This window comes from Phocoena sinus, chromosome 4 (assembly GCF_008692025.1).
Source record: "Phocoena sinus isolate mPhoSin1 chromosome 4, mPhoSin1.pri, whole genome shotgun sequence".
Lineage (NCBI taxonomy): Eukaryota > Metazoa > Chordata > Mammalia > Artiodactyla > Phocoenidae > Phocoena > Phocoena sinus.
This window is the reverse complement of record NC_045766.1, coordinates 37,863,428-37,880,213: the sequence shown is the minus strand read 5'-3', so window position 1 is coordinate 37,880,213 and position 16,786 is coordinate 37,863,428. Positions and strand designations below refer to the sequence as shown.

The window sequence follows — 16,786 nt, the reverse complement described above, 5'->3', positions numbered from 1 at the left end:
GCCCAAGTTCACTGCTATCCCAGTGGCTTCTATACATATTTTCAAAAAGACTTAAGACAAATGATTTAGTGAGAGTCACATTTAAGAAATTCTATTTAAGACTTCCCTGGCGGTCCAGTGGTTAAGACTCCACACTTCCAATGCATGGGGCATGGGTTCAATCCCTGGTTGGGGAAATTCCACTTGCCATGTGATGGGGCCAAAATAATTTTTAAATTCTGTTTAAATGCATTCCCCTCCAATTACCTACTAAAAAGCACTCCTTCAGTTGTCAAAATTTGTATCCAGAGGGAAATTCTTAACCTCTCTCTAAAAGTACCAAGCTTCAGAAAGTTATATAAAAGAAATGAGGAAGATAAGTATAAACGACACAAGTGTTTGGGCAAAATATTCCGGAAGTCTTGATGGGCACATTTCTGAGTACAACATCCACCTACTGAAAAGCTAATAAGAATATAATAAAAGTGAAAACCTTTCACAGTAGCACATCATAGGGGAGAATAGGCTACGGAATACTAAATTAGGTTCCTGATGAATCCTAAAGTTACTCAAATTAAGAAAGCATTTTACTAGGCAATAACTGCTTTAAACCAAACTTTCCTGGCTGGTGGTTTAAATCATGATTGAAAATAAAGTTAAATCAGGGACTTCCCTGGTGGTCCAGTGGTAAAGAATCCACCTTCCAATGCAGGGGACGCAGGTTCAATCCCTGGTCAGGGAACTAAGATCCCACATGCCGCGGGGCAACTAAGCCTGCACGTCACAACTACTGAGCCCGTGTGCCTCAACTAGAGAGTCCACGTGCCACAAACTACAGAGCCCAGGCACTCTGGAGCCTGTGTGCCACAACTAGAGAGAGAAAACCCGCACACCACAACTAGAGAGAAGCCTGCACGCCACAACTAGAGAGAAGCCCGTGTGCCACAAGGAAGAGCCTGCACGCCATAACAAAAAGATCCTGCACACCGCAACCCGCATGCCACAGTGAAGACCCGACGCAGCCAAAAATAAAATAAATATTTTAAAAATAATAATAAAGTTAAATCAAATCCATCCAAATTCTACCCTTAAGGATGGCACTATGATTTAAAATCAATAGTAGAATGTCACTGGTGGCACTGACATTTACTCACAGCTAATTTTTCAAGGAAGTCCATAAAATGTTTTATAGTGGATGACTATACTTTTTGGAATTTTATTAAAATGTTTCTAAAGAAGGCTCAGTAAGATACTAATCCACAGAAGACTCAAATGGGGTGTACAATGCTCACAATCATCAAACCAAGTTGTAATTATGAGATGCCATGACAAGTTTCATATTTCTGATTTTTGACTCTCAATAAAAGCTTGCTTAAAATGATGTTGTTAATGTCCAGTTTCAATTTAATAACTCTAGTATTAATAAAATTTGTTTTCATATCGCAAAGACATATCATCAGAAAAGAAATATAATTATCTAATGATACGCTGAATATTTGTTCTAAAAATTTGGGGGGGGGAACTAATAAAAACAAACAAAATCTGTATCAGTATTTTAAAAATTATTCTTAGAAACCAAATTTTATAAATGTAAAACATTAAAAATTAAAGTCATTAAACCTTTTTGATAAAATCTAAGACAAGGTTTGGTTGGTGTCTTTCTTATATTAATCTTTCACTCAGTGTTGTAAGGAAAGGCACCTTTTAATCCCTACAAACTCCTGATACCCTTCTAGTTTATATTAGGCCTCCCTTATTCAGCAAAATTATAAAATATATAGATCAACTTATGACATTATAGACAAATCCTAATTATAATCATTCAAATGTTCCAGGAATTTCCAGAACTTGTACTTAATTAGCTGCTATTTTAAAAAGGTTTTTCAGAATTGCCTAATTTTATATCTTTTTTCTCAAAAGGCTAATAAAAAAAGCTGTTCCTTATTATTAGGCTCATAAATTCCTGCTTGAGCATTTCTTCCTCTCCTGCTTTTATTTTTCCCAATTTATAAAATATTCCCTTACCATTATTGTACTTACTCTCCTTGCTTTATATTTCATAAATGTATGCTTTATGTTCTACCAATATTTATAAATATTGATATTTTCAAACTGGTTTGATAAAAACAAAGATTGTTATATATAAAGAAACAGAATCACATGAGTTTTTATTTTCTCTTATGTGAGGAAGCATCTAGGTTATTTAGCACAAGCTAAAATATTTGTCATTGAGTCACACAATCACAATGAACTAATACGTCTAAGTCCAAATTCAATCATTTGTGAATCTTTTTTCCTTTCTCTCCACCTACACGTGTTCTTAAAAAAAATAAAAATTTCAAAAGATCCAATAAAACCATCACAGAAATACATTTAAATAAGGTCTAGAAATGTTTTGTCGTTTTACTAAATATAATTAAAAGTAATTCTAAATAAACAGATTAAATGCTGACGTGGGAAAGTAAGGAAGAGAAAGGAAGAAAAGAAGGAATCAGTCTTTTACTAATGACAGATTTCTGACCCGATCAGAGAAAACAAGGAACAGAAAATTCTTTCTGTTTTCCTTAGCTATTTTCCAGGAAAGTTTAAGCAATAGCATATCACTTGATCTCAAACACTATATATCATCATCAATAATCATGGATTACTACAGAAATAAACATAGTGTACTATTAAGAGTCAAGATGCTGTTGTCAGTGAACCTGAATTAGAAAACTAACTCTGCCACTTATTTACAAGCCCTATGATCACAAGTATTCATTTGTATAAATGGGAAAATAAAAGCACCTATTTCACTAGGTTATTATGAAAATTAAATAAGATAATACATAATGCTTAGCAAAATTTCTGATACCTAGAAAATATATTTAAATGTTAGATGCTTATTATTATGTCCACTGTAAGTAAAGCATTTTGTTCATACCTTATGTAGACCTGATCATAAAATTACTCTACTTGAGATTTCACTGGCTTCTCACTACCTTTAGAATTAACTCTCTCCTTAGCATAACATATACTCCAATAATCACCTCTCTCATCATTATTCCTCCTCTTCTCTAAAATAATCCCCACGAGACTTCAGTTTCTCAAATACGACATACCCACCTTGCTTTCCTCCAAGTATTTCCACATGGAGTTCATTTTGCATGCACCCTTCTTTCCCATCTCTTCCTTCCTTCAGTGTATAAACATCGCTTCTTCTGAGAGCCCGTCCCTAACATGCTGACTAATCTAGCTCAACCAGCTTAAAGTTCATGAAAATATCTTGCAACCAAAATGTGTCAAGACTGAGGATGAAACCCAATGTGCTGAGACTGGCCTGTTGGAACAATAAAAAGGGCGCAGGTCTGCTTACCTCCGAACTTTTTCTTATATTAGCAATAAATGTACTTAATTGTTTAAGCCATATAATTGACAAACTACAAACCCATGGGCAAATATAGCCAGCTGCCCATTTTTGTAAATAAAGTATAAAACTTTACTGGAATACAGTCATGCCACTCATTTAGTATTATCTATGGCTGCTTTCATGCTAAAAGGGCAGAGTTCAGTAGTTGGCAACAGAGACATATGGCCAAGAAAGCCTAATTTATTTACTACCTAGCTCTTCACAAAAAGTTTGCTGCTCTTGGTTTAAGCTAGTTTAGTTAGGTTTTGTTACTTATAGCCATAAGTACCCTAACACATAACAGTTAGTTTCCTACAGAAACATTCATCTGATTTTACTGTAATTACTTATATAACTTCCCTTCTATATATGCTTATTTTGCCACCTGCATGAAATCTCCAAGTAAGACTAGACTGCCGTTATGTCCCCATTACCTAACATATACTTGACAAATAGTTGTTGACTGAACAAGTGAACAAATGAATGAATGAGCATATCTGATCAATACCCAATAAATATTTATGAAAAACTACCATGTACATTAGGTACGCTGAGTAATACAAAAGAGTATAAGACCCATGCTCTGCCCTGAATGGCTTAAAGATCAGGTTTAGGAAATAAACATGTAAGCTGTAAAAAATATATATAAGTTATTTCTGGAGCAAAACGGGGTGTATCTGTCATATATAAATACTACCATATTAAATGTATACATCAACCCCCCCCCAATCCTGATTTCAGATCATACTAAATGGTATGAATTCATGTGGCCTTAGCACTAATCAGAAGGGAGGGCACATTGACATAACACCACCCTGTACTATGGTCCACTAAAACCATGAAGATGACTAAATCAGGCTACTCACAGCTTTTTGGCATCAGTACTCATGGCCCTTCAACTGACACCTCTTGTTTTGACCTTGTTCATTGCCTTTGTTGAGATTTAAGAAATAATGACAAATACAACATTATTATCTTGTGAACCTGTCATCTAGTAATCAGTCCCTTGAACAAAATCAGCTCTGAGTGATGGCAGAATCTAACCTGTAAAGCTGGTGCTGACCTTCAAAATTAATGTCACCATATGGAACCCTTTCCTGAAGCCACCTGACCTCCCTTTTGATTCATGCTCTCATTTTTCCTACCTTTAAAATACCCCAAATAATGCTTTATGTAATATCAACTTCACACAACTGTGTAAATACTTTCTAAAAAGTAAAACTTGGTGAAGTAGAAAGCAAAGATTTAACGACCAGTAAAAATCATAGTCATTTCACATAGTCGTGTAATATCTAAAGTATAAACCAAAAGGAGGAGGAAAAAAAGAACAAGGAGCACAGCATTTCCTTGACTGATGTAATTTATTCATCCTCTTAGTCCATGTTTTCTTAGAAAACCTACTCTACATCTTCTCTTCAACTATCATCCTCCTGACTTTCTCCCTTTACTAACAGATTTCCCCCATATCCTCTGATCCTCACTCCACTCTACCAACTCTGGGTAAGTCAGGTTTCCTAAATTTAAAGCCAGATATCCAACTCTATCTCGTCTCCTATAACATTCAACAGTCCTTAAAACTAGAGAAAGAACTCAGAATTTTTCAGGACCACAACTGCTCAATGTACATTAATGGCTATGGGGTAATCAGGGAAAGAAAGTCACACAATCATGTTACACTCTCCCAAAATCCACCACAAATTTATCATTTCAAAGAATATGTAAAAGTCAACAATCCAGGCAGTTTTATATAATATCACTGTAAATCTGGATTAAAAAATAAACACACAGACAACTGTGAAAAAGAGAGGGATGAGAAGAGCCCCATAACCTTCAATAAACTTAATTCTTCATAGAATCAAGATCTCAAGGAACCATATCCAAAATCTTGGTAAGCTCTTCAATTTAACACTGAAAAGTGATACACTAAAGATAAACACTTCTGTATTGAAGTATTAGAGTGAACATATATAGGGTGTTGAAAGACTAACAAAAGAGGATAAATTCTAAGATGTTCTAAACACTTCATAGAATAAAAGATCCCAATGTCGGTTTGGAATAAAACAAACAAGAAGCTGTAATTTAAGCCAGGGGTCCCCAACCACCACCCCAACCACTGATACCGGTCTGCGGCCTGTTAGGAACCAGGTTGCACAGCAGGAGATGAGTGGTGGGCAAGCTAGCGAAGCTTCAGCTGCCGCTCTCCATCGCTCCCCATGGCTCGCATTACCACCTGAACCATCCCCCCAGCCTCACCACCACACACCCGTCCATGGAAAAATTGTCTTCAACAAAACTGGTCCCTGGTGACAAAAAGGTTAGGGACCACAGATTTAAGTTACTAAACAAGATTTTATTTCACTTTAACATCTTCTAATTAAATAAACTGTTTTAAATGGACTTCAACCTCCAAACAGACAAAACTAGAATAACTGTTTCAATGATATCAATTCCAGAAAAAATAAATTCTGGGTCCCATATGCACATACACTCATCTAACACGTACATATACCTTAATATTGACCAAGTCCTCATTCTACACTGAAAGAGGTCTAGCCAACAGTAAATCACGTGGTTCCCTCCCTTCGTTCCATCTTTATCCTTTTCCCCTAACAGTTTTACAATAAGCTAACAGACATCTTTAATTGTAAGTAGTCTTCAAATTTTAAATATTGTATTCATGATAAAGAACATGGAGTTTTCCTAACAAATTATGTAAATTTTCCTTTACTAACATTCTAAGTTTTGACAGTGCTATTTGTTTCTAAGATTTGTTTTGTAAATATTAAATGAAAACAGGAATAGAAAGGAAGAACAGTAAAAATCTGAGGTAATTATTCTGATTTATCCTTTCTTTATTCTCTACTATATTCTCCTATTTTTTCCATCTTAGAAAAACCTCAGAAGATGAAAATTTAGTTTGAATATTGCTATGGAATCACGGAGTCATCACTGCTTTAGATCTGCTTCAACTTACCCACGTTTGATGCTGTGTAGTTCCTTGTCCTTGCCTTTATCCTTTTCCTTTTCTCTTTTCTCCTTATCTCTGCCTTTACGTCGTTCTCTATCCCGAGACCGACTACGTGTTCTTCTGTGACTGGACCTTTCACTGCTTCGACTATGGGAACGTGGACGTGGTCTTGATCGGGACCTACAGTAAGTAGATTTCATTATATACGTTTAGTGTACATTTTGTATTATGAAATAAAAATATCCTTAAAAATTGTCTGAAAGAAAAGGATTTAGTTTTAGTTAAGGACTCAGTTAAACAACTGTTTGAAGCAAGCATGTAAAGATGATTCTTTATGAATAAGTACTCTGTTAAATGACATGAGGGAAACATATGTGTCAACTTTACAGGAATATAAGGTTTAGTGTTTGTTTAATCAAAAAAGTCTTAAAGTTCAAATCAAATCTTCATTACTCAAATCTCCCCAAGATAATATAACAAATCCAAATGTATATTCTAATCTGCAAGGATTAGGGTCTTCCCTATCCCTACAATCTCTACTTTCTATATTGATTCTACCTAATTTCCTATTTCTAATTGTTAGAATAAAACTATTCCTCTACTCTACTATAATCCAGCTATTCTTTGCATAAAATGAAGGACAGTATTAGGATATATTATGTGCTTTTACAAAGTAAAGAGTTTTAGGGGCTTCCCTGGTAGCATGGTGGTTGGGAGTCTGCCTGCCAATGCAGGAGACACGGGCTTGTGCCCCGGTCTGGGAGGATCCCACATGCCGCGGAGCGGCCGGGCCCGTGAGCCATGGCCACTGAGCCTGTGCGTCTGGAGCCTGTGCTCTGCAGTGGGAGAGGCCACAATGGTGAGAGGCCCATATACCGCAAAAAAAAAAAAAAAGATTTTTAGATCCTACCTTACAGTATTGACAAGAAAGCCTCTACCAGATTGATGATCCTATAGAAACTATAAAAAAACAACTAACTGAAGTCACTGAATAGTGACCAAAAAGAAGGCACTAACCTTAAAAAGGAACAAAATCTTACTATATAAATATGCTGTTGATTTATTTAATGTAATTTCAAGCAATTAGATTATGAACCAAAAATGATGACCAATGCCAACACTTGGAAAAAAGAAACAGCAGTAAGAAAGTTTCCCATTTTATCAGTTGCTTTTCTGAGGACAAGCCTAAGTCTGTGCCGTGCAGGACAGCTAAAACTCTAACAGAAAACTTTCAAATTTATGGCCTGAAAACCCAGAACAAAGACTCAAGGCAACCATCACAAAATGAAAATGAAAGGGAAATCCTGGAAAAGAGTCAGTTAAAGGAGCCAAAAATTGTAGATGTAAACTCTATTCAAATCTCTGGCTGAACCCTACATCATGCATGTGAAGGGCAAACTCCAAATAGCTAAGGACGAAAGAACTGAACTAAAATTTCAACTGCCCGAAAGAGACTGAATTGTTGTAATTTTAATTCAACTAAGTTAATTCCCTACTTTAAAAAAAAAGTAAACCAAAAAATCAATATTCTTCAGAGGAATATAACAGAATCCAGAGTACTCAAAATATGACATTCACCATGTCCATGATAAAATAAACAATTACTAGGTATACAATGAAACATGAAAAATGTGAGAAAAGATAGTCTATACTGAACAACCCTGAGATGAGCCAGATGCTGGAGTTAGCAGGCAAGGATTTTAAAGTAGTAAGTATAACTATGCTTGTAATGAATATAATGTTAAGAAATTTTAGAAGACAAACTAAAAGTAAAAAAAAAATTCTGTAACTGAAAAATACAATATCTGAAATTACCATTATGCTAAAAGAGATCTGAAGCAGATTGGTAGCAACAGAGGGGAAAAAAATCTGTGTACTTGAAAACAGATAAATCAAACTTTTCCCATTTGAAGAACTAAGAGGAAAAAAAGATTGTTAAAGGAAAATAAAAACAGATCCTATAAGATCTGTGTGACAACATTCAAGTGTCTAACATGTTTATTTAAACTCATAAGTAGAGAAAATGATGAGATAGAAATCAATTTCTTTTTAAGTGGTGGTCAAAATTTCCCCAAATTTAGTGAACAAAAAATGTACAGATTCTATAACTTTAGTTAACTCCAAAATAAATATGGGGGGACCTTGAAGATGGCGGAAGAGTAAGACGCGGAGATCGCCTTCCTCCCCACGGATACACCAGAAATACATCCACACGTGGAACAACTCCTACAGAACTCCTACTGAAGGCTGGCAGAAGACCTCAGACCTCCCAAAAGGCAAGAAACTCCCCACGTAACTGGGTAGGGCAAAAGAAAAAACAGAGACAAAAGAATAAGGACGGCACCTGCACCAGTGGGAGGGAGCTGTGAAGGAGGAAAAGTTTCCACACACTAGGAAACCCCTCCGCGGGCGGAGACTGCGGGAGGCAGAGGGGGGAGTTTCGGGACCGCGGAGTAGTGCACAGCGACGGGTGCGGAGGGCAAAGCGGGGAGATTCCTGCACAGACGATCGGTGCTGACCGGCACTCACCAGCCCGAGTGGCTTGTCTGCTCACCCGCCGGGGCGGGCGGGGCTGCGAGCTGAGGCTCGGGTTTTGGTTTTGGACGGAGCTCAGGGAGAGGACTGGGGTTGGCGGCTTGAACATAGCCTGAAGGGGTTAGTGCACCACGACTAGCCGGGAGGGAGTTCGGGGAAAAGCCTGCACCGGCCGAAGAGGCAAGAGACTTTTTCTTCCCTCTTTGTTTCCTGGTGCGCGAGGAGAGGGGTTTAAGAGAGCTGCTTAAAGGAACTCCAGAGACGGGCGCGAGCCGCGGCTAAAAGCGCGAACCACAGAGACGGGCGCGAGCCGCGGCTGAGGGCGCGAGCCCCCGAGACGGGTGCGAGCCGCGGCTGAAAGCGCAAACCCCAGAGACGGGCGTGAGCCGCGGCTAAAACCGCGGACCCCAGAGACGGGCGGGAGACGCTAAGGCTGCTGCTGCCGCCACCAAGGGGCCTGTGTGCGAGCACAGGTCACTCTCCACACCCCTCTTCCGCGGAGCCTGTGCAGCCCGCCACTGCCAGGTTCCCGGGATCCAGGGACAACTTCCCCGGGAGTACGCACGGCGGGTCTCAGGCTGGTGCAACATCACGCCGGCCTCTGCCGCAACGTCACGCTGCCTCTGCAGCCGCAGGCCCGCCCCGCACGTAGTGCCCCTCCTACCCCCATCCCCCAACCCCCGGCCTGAGTGAGCCGGAGGCCCCGAATCAGCGGCTCCTTTAACCCCGTCCTGTCTGAGCGAAAAAACAGACGCCCTCCAGCGACCTACACGCAGAGGCAGGGCCAAATCCAAAGATGAGCTCCTGTGAGCTGTGAGAACAAAGAAGAGAAAGGGAAATCTCTCCCAGCAGCCACAGAAGCAGCGGATTAAAGCTCCACAATCAACTTGATATACCCTGCATCTGTGGAATACCTGAATAGACAAGGAATGATCCCAAATTGAAGAGGTGGAATTTAGGAGCGAGATCTATGATTTTTTTCCCTTTTCCTCTTTTTGTGAATGTGTACGTGTATGCTTCTGTGTGAGATCCTGTCTGTATACTCTTGCTTCCACCATTTGTCCTAGGGCTCTATCCGTCCATGACTTTTTTTAAAAAATTCTTTTTCTTAATAATTAAGTTTAATTGTAATAACTTTATTATACTTTACCTTCGTTCTTTCTTTCTTTCCTTCCTTCCTTCCCTCCTTTAGACAACGAATCACCCCAAATTGAGGAGGTGGTCTCAGGGAGCAGGATTTATAATTTTTCCCCCTTCACCTCTTTTTGTGAAGGTGTATGTGTTTGCTTCTGTGTAAGATTTTCTCTGTATAGCTTTGCTTCCAACATTTGTCCTAAGGTTCTATCCGTCCCTTTTTTTTTTTTTCTCAATATTTTTTAATTCAATAACTATATTATACTTTATTTTATTTTTACTGTATCATCTTTCTTTCTGTCTTTTTTCCTTCTTTCCATCCTTCCTTCCTTCCTCTCTCCCTCCCTCCCTCCTTTCTTTCCTTCTTTGCTTCTTTCTTCCTTCCTTCCTTCCTTTCCTCCTTTCCTTCTTTCTTTACTCATACTTCTACTAATTCTCCCTACTTTTTCTCCCTTTTATTCTGAGCTGTGTGGATGAAAGGCTCTTGGTGCTCCAGCCAGGAGTCAGGGCTCTGCCTCTGAGGTAGGAGAGCCAACTTCAGGACACTGGTCAACAAGAGACCTCCCAGCTCCACATAATATTAAACGGTGGAAATATCCCAGAGACCTCCATCTTAACACCAGCACCCAGCTTCACTCAACGACCAGCAAGCCACAGTGCTGGACAACCTATGCCAAACAACTAGCAAAACAGGAACACAACCCCACCCATTAGCAGAGAGGCTGCCTAAAATCATAATAAGGCCACAGACACCCCAAAACACACCACCAGACGTGAACCTGCCCACTAGAGAGACAAGATCCAGCCTCATCCAGCACAACACAGGCACTAGTCCCCTCCACCAGGAAGCCTACACAACCCGCTGAAACAACCTTAGCCACTGGAGACAGACATCAAAAACAACGGGAACTACGAAAGTGCAGCCTGCCAAAAGGAGACCCCAAACACAGTAAGATAAGCAAAATGAGAAGACAGAAAAACACACAGCAGATGAAGGAGCAAGATAAAAACCCACCAGACCTAACAAATGAAGAGGAAATAGGCAATCTACCTGAAAAAGAATTCAGAATAATGATAGTAAGGATGATCCGAAATCTTGGAAGTAGAATGGACAAAATGCAAGAAACAGTTAACAAGGACCTACAAGAACTAAAGATGAAACAAGAACGATGAACAATGCAATAAATGAAATTAAAATCACTCTAGATAGGATCAATAGCAGAATAACTGAGGCAGAAGAACGGATAAGTGACCTGGAAGATAAAGTAGTGGAAATAACTACTGCAGAGCAGAATAAAGAAAAAAGAATGAAAAGAACTGAGGACAGTCTCAGAGACCTCTGGGACAACATGAAACGCACCAACATTCGAATTATAGGGGTTCCAGAAGAAGAAGAAAGAAAGAAAGGGACTGAGAAAATATTTGAAGAGATTATAGTTGAAAACTTCCCTAATATGGGAAAGGAAATAGTTAATCAAGTCCAGGAAGCACAGAGGGTCCCATACAGGATAAATACAAGGAGAAACACGCCAAGACACATATTAATCAAACTGTCAAAAATTAAATACAAACAAAGCATATTAAAAGCAGGAAGGGAAAAACAACAAATAACACACAAGGGAATCCCCATAAGGTTAACAGCTGATCTCTCAGCAGAAACACTACAAGCCAGAAGGGAGTGGCAGGACATACTGAAAGTGCTGAAGGAGAATAGCCTGCAACCAAGACTACTCTACCCAGCAAGGATCTCATTCACATTTGATGGAGAAATTAAAACCTTTACAGACAAGCAAAAGCTGAGAGAGTTCAGCACCACCAAACCAGCTTTACAACAAATGCTAAAGGAACTTCTCTAGACACGAAACACAAGAGAAGGAAATGACCTATAGTAGCGAACCCAAAACAATATATAAAATGGAAATAGGAACATACATATCGATAATTACCTTAAATGTAAATGGACTAAATGCTCCCACCAAAAGACACAGATTGGCTGAATGGATACAAAAACAAGACCCTTATATATGCTGTCTACAAGAGACCCACTTCAGAACTAGAGACACATACAGACTGAAAGTAAGGGGATGGAAAAAGATATTCCATGCAAATGGAAACCAAAAGAAAGCTGGAGTAGCAATTCTCGTATCAGACAAAATAGACTTTAAAATAAGGACTATTAAAAGAAGGACACTACATAATGATCAAGGGATCGATCCAAGAAGAAGATATAACAATTGTAAATATTTATGCACCCAACATAGGAGCACCTCAATACATAAGGCAAATACTAACAACCATAAAAGGGGAGATCAACAGTAACACATTCATAGTAGGGGACTTTAACACCCCACTTTCACCCATGGACAGATCATCCAAAATGAAAATAAATAAGGAAACACAAGCTTTAAATGATACATTAAACAAGATGGACTTAATTGATATTTATAGGATACTCCATCCAAAAACAACAGAATACACATTTTTCTCAAGTGCTCATGGAACATTCTCCAGGATAGATCATATCTTGGGTCACAAATCAAGCCTTGGTAAATTTAAGAAAACTGAAATTGTATCAAGTATCTTTTCCGACCACAACGCCATGAGACTAGATATCAATTACAGGAAAAGATCTTTAAAAAATACAAACACATGGAGGCTAAACAATACACTACTTAATAATGAAGTGATCACTGAAGAAATCAAAGAGGAAATAAAAAAATACCTAGAAACAAATGACAATGGAGACACAACGACCCAAAACCTATGGGATGCAGCAAAAGCAGTTCTAAGGGGGAAGTTTATAGCAATACAAGCCCACCTTAAGAAGCAGGAAACATCTCGAATAAACAACCTAACCTTGCACCTCAAGCAATTAGAGAAAGAAGAACAAAAAAACCCCAAAGCTAGCAGAAGGAAAGAAATCATAAAAATCAGATCAGAAATAAATGAAAAAGAAATGAAGGAAACAATAGCAAAGATCAATAAAACTAAAAGCTGGTTCTTTGAGAAGATAAACAAAATAGATAAACCACTAGCCAGACTCATCAAGAAAAAAAGGGAGAAGACTCAAATCAATAGAATTAGAAATGAAAAAGGAGAAGTAACAACTGACACTGCAGAAATAAAAAAGATCATGAGAGATTACTACAAGCAACTCTATGCCAATAAAATGGACAATCTGGAAGAAATGGACAAATTCTTAGAAATGCACAACCTGCCAAGACTGAATCAGGAACAAACAGAAAATATGAACAGACCAATCACAAGCACTGAAATTGAAACTGTGATTAAAAACCTTCCAACAAACAAAAGCCCAGGACCAGATGGCTTCACAGGTGAATTCTATCAAACGTTTAGAGAAGAGCTAACACCTATCCTTCTCAAACTCTTCCAAAATATAGCAGAGGGAGGAACACTCCCAAATTCCTTCTACGAAGCCACCATCACCTTGATACCAAAACCAGACAAGGATGTCACAAAGAAAGAAAACTACAGGCCAATATCACTGATGAACATAGATGCAAGAATCCTCAACAAAATACTAGCAAACAGAATCCAACAGCACATTAAAAGGATCATACACCATGATCAAGTGGGGTTTATTCCAGGAATGCAAGGATTCTTCAATATACGCAAATCTATCAATGTGATAAACCATATTAACAAATTGAAGGAGAAAAACCATATGATCATCTCAATAGATGCAGAGAAAGCTTTCGACAAAATTCAACACCCATTTATGATAAAAACCCTCCAGAAAGTAGGCATAGAGGGAACTTTCCTAAACATAATAAAAGCCATATATGACAAGCCCACAGCAAACATCATCCTCAATGGTGAAAAACTGAAAGCATTTCCACTAAGATCAGGAACAAGACAAGGTTGCCCACTCTCACCACTCTTATTCAACATAGTTTTGGAAGTTTTAGCCACAGCAATCAGAGAAGAAAAGGAAATAAAAGGAATACAAATCGGAAAAGAAGAAGTAAAGCTGTCACTGTTTGCAGATGACATGATACTATACATAGAGAATCCTAAAGATGCTACCAGAAAACTACCAGAGCTAATCAATGAATTTGGTAAAGTAGCAGGATACAAAATTAATGCACAGAAATCTCTGGCATTCCTATATACTAATGATGAAAAATCTGAAAGTGAAATCAAGAAAACACTCCCATTTACCATTGCAACAAAAAGAATAAAATATCTAGGAATAAACCTACCTAAGGATACGAAAGACCTGTATGCAGAAAATTATAAGACACTGATGAAAGAAATTAAAGATGATACAAATAGATGGAGAGATATACCATGTTCCTGGATGGGAAGAATCAACATTGTGAAAATGACTCTACTACCCAAAGCAATCTACAGATTCAATGCAATCCCTATCAAACTACCACTGGCATTTTTCACAGAACTAGAACAAAAAATTTCGCAATTTGTATGGAAACACAAAAGACCCCGAATAGCCAAAGCAATCTTGAGAACGAAAAAAGGAGCTGGAGGAATAAGGCTCCCTGACTTCAGACTATATTACAAAGCAACAGTAATCAAGACAGTATGGTACTGGCACAAAAACAGAAAGATAGATCAGTGGAACAGGATAGAAAGCCCAGAGATAAACCCACGCACATATGGACACCTTATCTTTGATAAAGGAGGCAGGAATGTACAGTGGAGAAAGGACAGCCTCTTCAATAAGTGGTGCTGGGAAAACTGGACAGGTACATGTAAAAGTATGAGATTAGATCACTCCCTAACACCATACACAAAAATAAGCTCAAAATGGATTAAAGACCTAAATGTAAGGCCAGAAACTATCAAACTCTTAGAAGAAAACATAGGAAGAACACTCTATGACATAAATCACAGCAAGATCCTTTCTGACCCACCTCCTAGAGTAATGGAAATAAAAACAAAAATAAACAAATGGGACCTAATGAAACTTCAAAGCTTTTGCACAGCAAAGGAAACCATAAACAAGACCAAAAGACAACCCTCAGAATGGGAGAAAACATTTGCAAATGAAGCAACTGACAAAGGATTAATCTCCAAAATTTACAAGCAGCTCATGCAGCTCAATAACAAAAAAACAAACAACCCCATCCAAAAATGGGCAGAAGACCTAAACAGACATTTCTCCAAAGAAGATATACAGAATGCCAACAAACACATGAAAGAATGCTCAACATCATTAATCATTAGAGAAATGCAAATCAAAACTACAATGAGATATCATCTCACACCAGTCAGAATGGCCATCATCAAAAAATCTAGAAACAATAAATGCTGGAGAGGGTGTGGAGAAAAGGGGACACTCTTGCACTGCTGGTGGGAATGTGAATTGGTTCAGCCACTGTGGAGAACAGTATGGAGGTTCCTTAAAAAACTACAGATAGAATTACCATATGACCCAGCAATCCCACTACTTGGCATATACCCTGAGAAAACCAAAATTCAAAAAGAGTCATGTACCAAAATGTTCATTGCAGCTCTATTTACAGTAGCCAGGACATGGAAACAACCTAAGCGCCCATCATCGGATGAATGGATAAAGAAGATGTGGCACATATACACAATGGAATATTACTCAGCCTTAAAAAGAAATGAAATTGAGCTATTTGTAATGAGATGGATAGACCTAGAGTCTGTCATACAGAGTGAAGTAAGTCAGAAAGAAAAAGACAAATACCGTATGCTAACACATATATATGGAATTTAAGGGAAAAAAATGTCATGAAGAACCTAGGGGTAAGATAGGAATAAAGACGCAGACCTACTGGAGAACGGACTTGAGGGTATGGGGAGGGGGAGGGGTGAGTTTTGATAGGGCGAGAGAGAGTCATGGACATATACACACTAACAAACGTAGTAAGGTAGAGAGCTGGGGGGAAGCAGCCGCAAGGCACAGGGATATTAGCTCGGTGCTTTGTGACAGCCTGGAAGGGTGGGATGGGAGAGTGGGAGGGAGGGAGACGCAAGAGGGAAGACATATGGGAACATATGTATATGTATAGCTGATTCACTTTGTTATAAAGCAGAAACTAACACACCATTGTAAAGCAATTATACCCCAATAAAGATGTTTAAAAAAAAAATAAAATAAAATAAAAAAAAATATGAAGACCATGATTAGTAAATCCATAGTCAAGCTGATGAAAACTAAAGATAAAGCGAAATCTTGAAAGTGTTCAGAGAAAAAATGGACACATTACATACAAAAGAACAATGACATGAATTACTGCTGGCTTCTCATAAGAAACAATGACAATCAGAAGACAGTGGAACAAAATTCTTAATATGGTGAAAGAAAAAAAAAATCAACCCAGAATTTTATACCCAGCAAAAATAAGTGTTCTACTTACAAAAATAAGTGTTCTACTTACTTCTGTTTTCTTGAGGGATATTTTTGTTGGTTATAAAATTCTGGGTTGATTTTTTTTTTCTTTCACCATATTAAGAATTTTGTTCCACTGTCTTCTGATTGTCATTGTTTCTTATGAGAAGCCAGCAGTAATTCATGTCATTGTTCTTTTGTATGTAATGTGTCCATTTTTTCTCTGAACACTTTCAAGATTTCGCTTTATCTTTAGTTTTCATCAGCTTGACTATGGTATTAATAGTCACAGTCTTCCTAACACCATACACAAAAATAAACTCAAAATGGATTAAAGACCTAAATGTAAGGCCAGACACTATAAAACCCTTAGAGGAAAACATAGGCAGAAAACTCTATGACATAAATCAGAGCAAGATCCTTTTTGACCCACCTCCTAGAG

The 16,786-nt window shown here is 38.2% G+C and overlaps 1 protein-coding gene across 2 annotated transcripts in view; it reads right to left on the bottom strand.

Annotated features, from left to right (window-relative positions):
- Positions 1 to 16,786, bottom strand: part of RSRC1 (arginine and serine rich coiled-coil 1) — a 464,476-nt gene that overhangs the window by 329,830 nt on the left and 117,860 nt on the right. For both annotated transcript variants that reach the window (XM_032631166.1, XM_032631165.1), the window contains exon 4: positions 6,342 to 6,515. In XM_032631166.1, the coding sequence (XP_032487057.1) occupies positions 6,342 to 6,515 (174 nt within the window). The remainder of the gene's footprint in view (positions 1 to 6,341; positions 6,516 to 16,786) is intronic.